We start from the raw sequence: 2,302 nt of genomic DNA on the forward strand, positions 1-2,302 counted from the left end.
TCTAGTCGAGTAGCATAGCACAGTTAGTTGTGTTTCCTGTAGCTTGGTTAGTTGAGTGGCTAGCCTCTTGTAGTTTGTGTGCTCTAGTGGTAGTGGTATTTCTTACTACTAGACTTGTGTAGGATTCTTGCATTGAAGTGTTTAGGATAGGCAAGTAGTTGCTATTAGGTTTATATCTAGTACTAATCACTTGGCCTAGTGTCTTTGTCTTTAAAGAAAATTTTAATAGGCTATTTAACAACCCCCCTTCTAGTTATCCATAAATCCTTTTAAACTATAGGGTGTGATAGACAATTTCTATATGCCTATATGACTTTTATATCTGAACAAATTTGAATTAAACTATCTTATTTGAAATCATGAATTTGAATATGTTTCATTTTTATTGTTTACAAATATTTAAATTTGAATTATAGTGATGCGATACCAAGGATATATATGGATACTATATTAAAATATGGGAAAAATCAATAGAGGCTAAGATGTATGGATGGGTTTGTTGGAGTTGAGTGTTAAAAATAGAACCCTGCAAAAAATAGAGGGAGGCCCTACTAAAAAGTAGGGCTCTATTTTAATGGTAACCATTGGAGATGCTTGGTTTTATGGACTATGTCTAAGATTAAAAAAAAAAGGAGAAAATAAAAAAGACGTCTCTGAAAATTATTTACTCTGTATGTAACAGTGTTACAAATCATGCATGTATGTAGCAGTGAAGTGATACTCGATTTGCACCACCAGTGAACTTTTTAGTCGTCGTTGACTACTAGAGCCACAAACTAATTTATGGACCACAAATTAAATGACAAAGCACATGTATATATTACTCATGATGAAGCGTAAAACTTATCTTGATATTGAATTCTTGATACAAGCCAATAAAAACTGACCCCCATTGATAAGTAGTTAACTTTGGATGTGTGATGCAAACCGTATAAATGAGGTTCACTTTCACATCACAGCACAAGAAGAAAAGGATTGTAGTAAAGAAAATAAGGGAGTAATTAAATAGCCCCTCTTCTTTCAGGGGGGAAAAAACAATAATGCATTGTAGCATTTTTGCTTCCATCCAAAGAAAAAGTCTTGGAGAAAGGAAGACGACTGGTGGTGCTGGATGGCGCCGCCGGTGGTTTTAGGTCGCCGCGCTAGCTGTCCAGTGGCTACACAGTGCAGGATGGCACGGCCTTGGGTGTGGCAGCTCTGACGAGTGAGAAGGTGGGCAGCGGCAGGCTGCTTGGCGGCGGCGCGAGCGCGTGCATGAGGTCCTCGACGAACCCCCTGGTGAACTGGCGCTCCAGGTCGTCCAGCGCCTCGTGAACCGCGGGCGCGGGCGGCAGCGGCGTGGCCCGCTCCAGCGGCTTCCTCCGCTGCGCTCTAGGAGGCTCTTCCCCGACCCTCGGCGTCCGCGGCGGCTTCTTCCTCTTGTACTCTCCTAAGCCCGCCGTCCTCCTCGGCGCCGCCGACGGCTTTCCCTTAGCAGCAGCGGCCGGCGCCGACGCGGCGTGCTTGGTCATGGTCGCCGCTACCGCCGGCGGGAGCGGGAGGCGCCGAGGATGCAGCGGAGGGAGGGAGAGCGACGAGTGCAGGTATGGCGCGTACTGGAACGGAGGCAGCGGCGAAACGTACGGGAAGGAGCTGTAGATGCTGCGAGACTCAGGCGGCAGCGCGCTCATGGCGAAGCTCCGGAAGTCGTCGCCGGCCGCCCACCCCCGGAACTCAAAGCCGCTGGCTGATCGGTTCATGATGAGGACATTGTCCATCTCAATACTAGGGAAGAGTGGAGAGAGGGAGGCGAAGAGAGCAGAGCAGAGGCAGCAGGGCTGGGGTGCCAAGCCGCTTGCTTCTCGCTCCCTGCCGGGCAAGGGAAGGGCTATCTCCGCGGTGACGCCGCGCTGGCTCTTATAACGGACTTCTTGAGGGGGTGGCGCGCGGTTGACTTGGAAGTCGACGGCTTTTGAGTTGGTTATTAGCAAGTGCTTCGCGCATGCCAATCTTTTAATCACACAGCTGATATTGTTTGTTGCCCCTCTAGGATCTTGCTAAATACCTTATTATCTGTGCAAGATCTTTCGAAAGCAAAATCTTGACGACAGATACCTGTACGGCATGGAAATATCAAAGGCTAGGAAACCTCTAGGGGCTTCCATGCAAACCAGCGTCTGCAATCAACTTGCACGGTTGGGTAGAAAACAAGTCCACCGACCAGTACGGCGTGCCAGCTACGGACCCAACCGTCCATGATGACCACAGCACAACTGCAGCCATCCTACGACAGCGACGGGGCCACCTACCGCGTCGTCAATGA

At 48.5% G+C, this 2,302-nt stretch overlaps 1 protein-coding gene across 1 annotated transcript; it reads right to left on the reverse strand.

Annotated features, from left to right (window-relative positions):
• Positions 1-830: 830 nt before the first annotated feature.
• LOC136535459 (uncharacterized) lies at positions 831-1,937 on the reverse strand. Its single transcript, XM_066527720.1, has one exon. It carries the CDS (start codon positions 1,755-1,757, stop codon positions 1,158-1,160), a length of 600 nt encoding a protein of 199 aa, XP_066383817.1. The 5' UTR covers positions 1,758-1,937; the 3' UTR covers positions 831-1,157.
• Positions 1,938-2,302: the final 365 nt, after the last annotated feature.

This window comes from Miscanthus floridulus, unplaced genomic scaffold (assembly GCF_019320115.1).
Source record: "Miscanthus floridulus cultivar M001 unplaced genomic scaffold, ASM1932011v1 os_946_1_2, whole genome shotgun sequence".
Lineage (NCBI taxonomy): Eukaryota > Viridiplantae > Streptophyta > Magnoliopsida > Poales > Poaceae > Miscanthus > Miscanthus floridulus.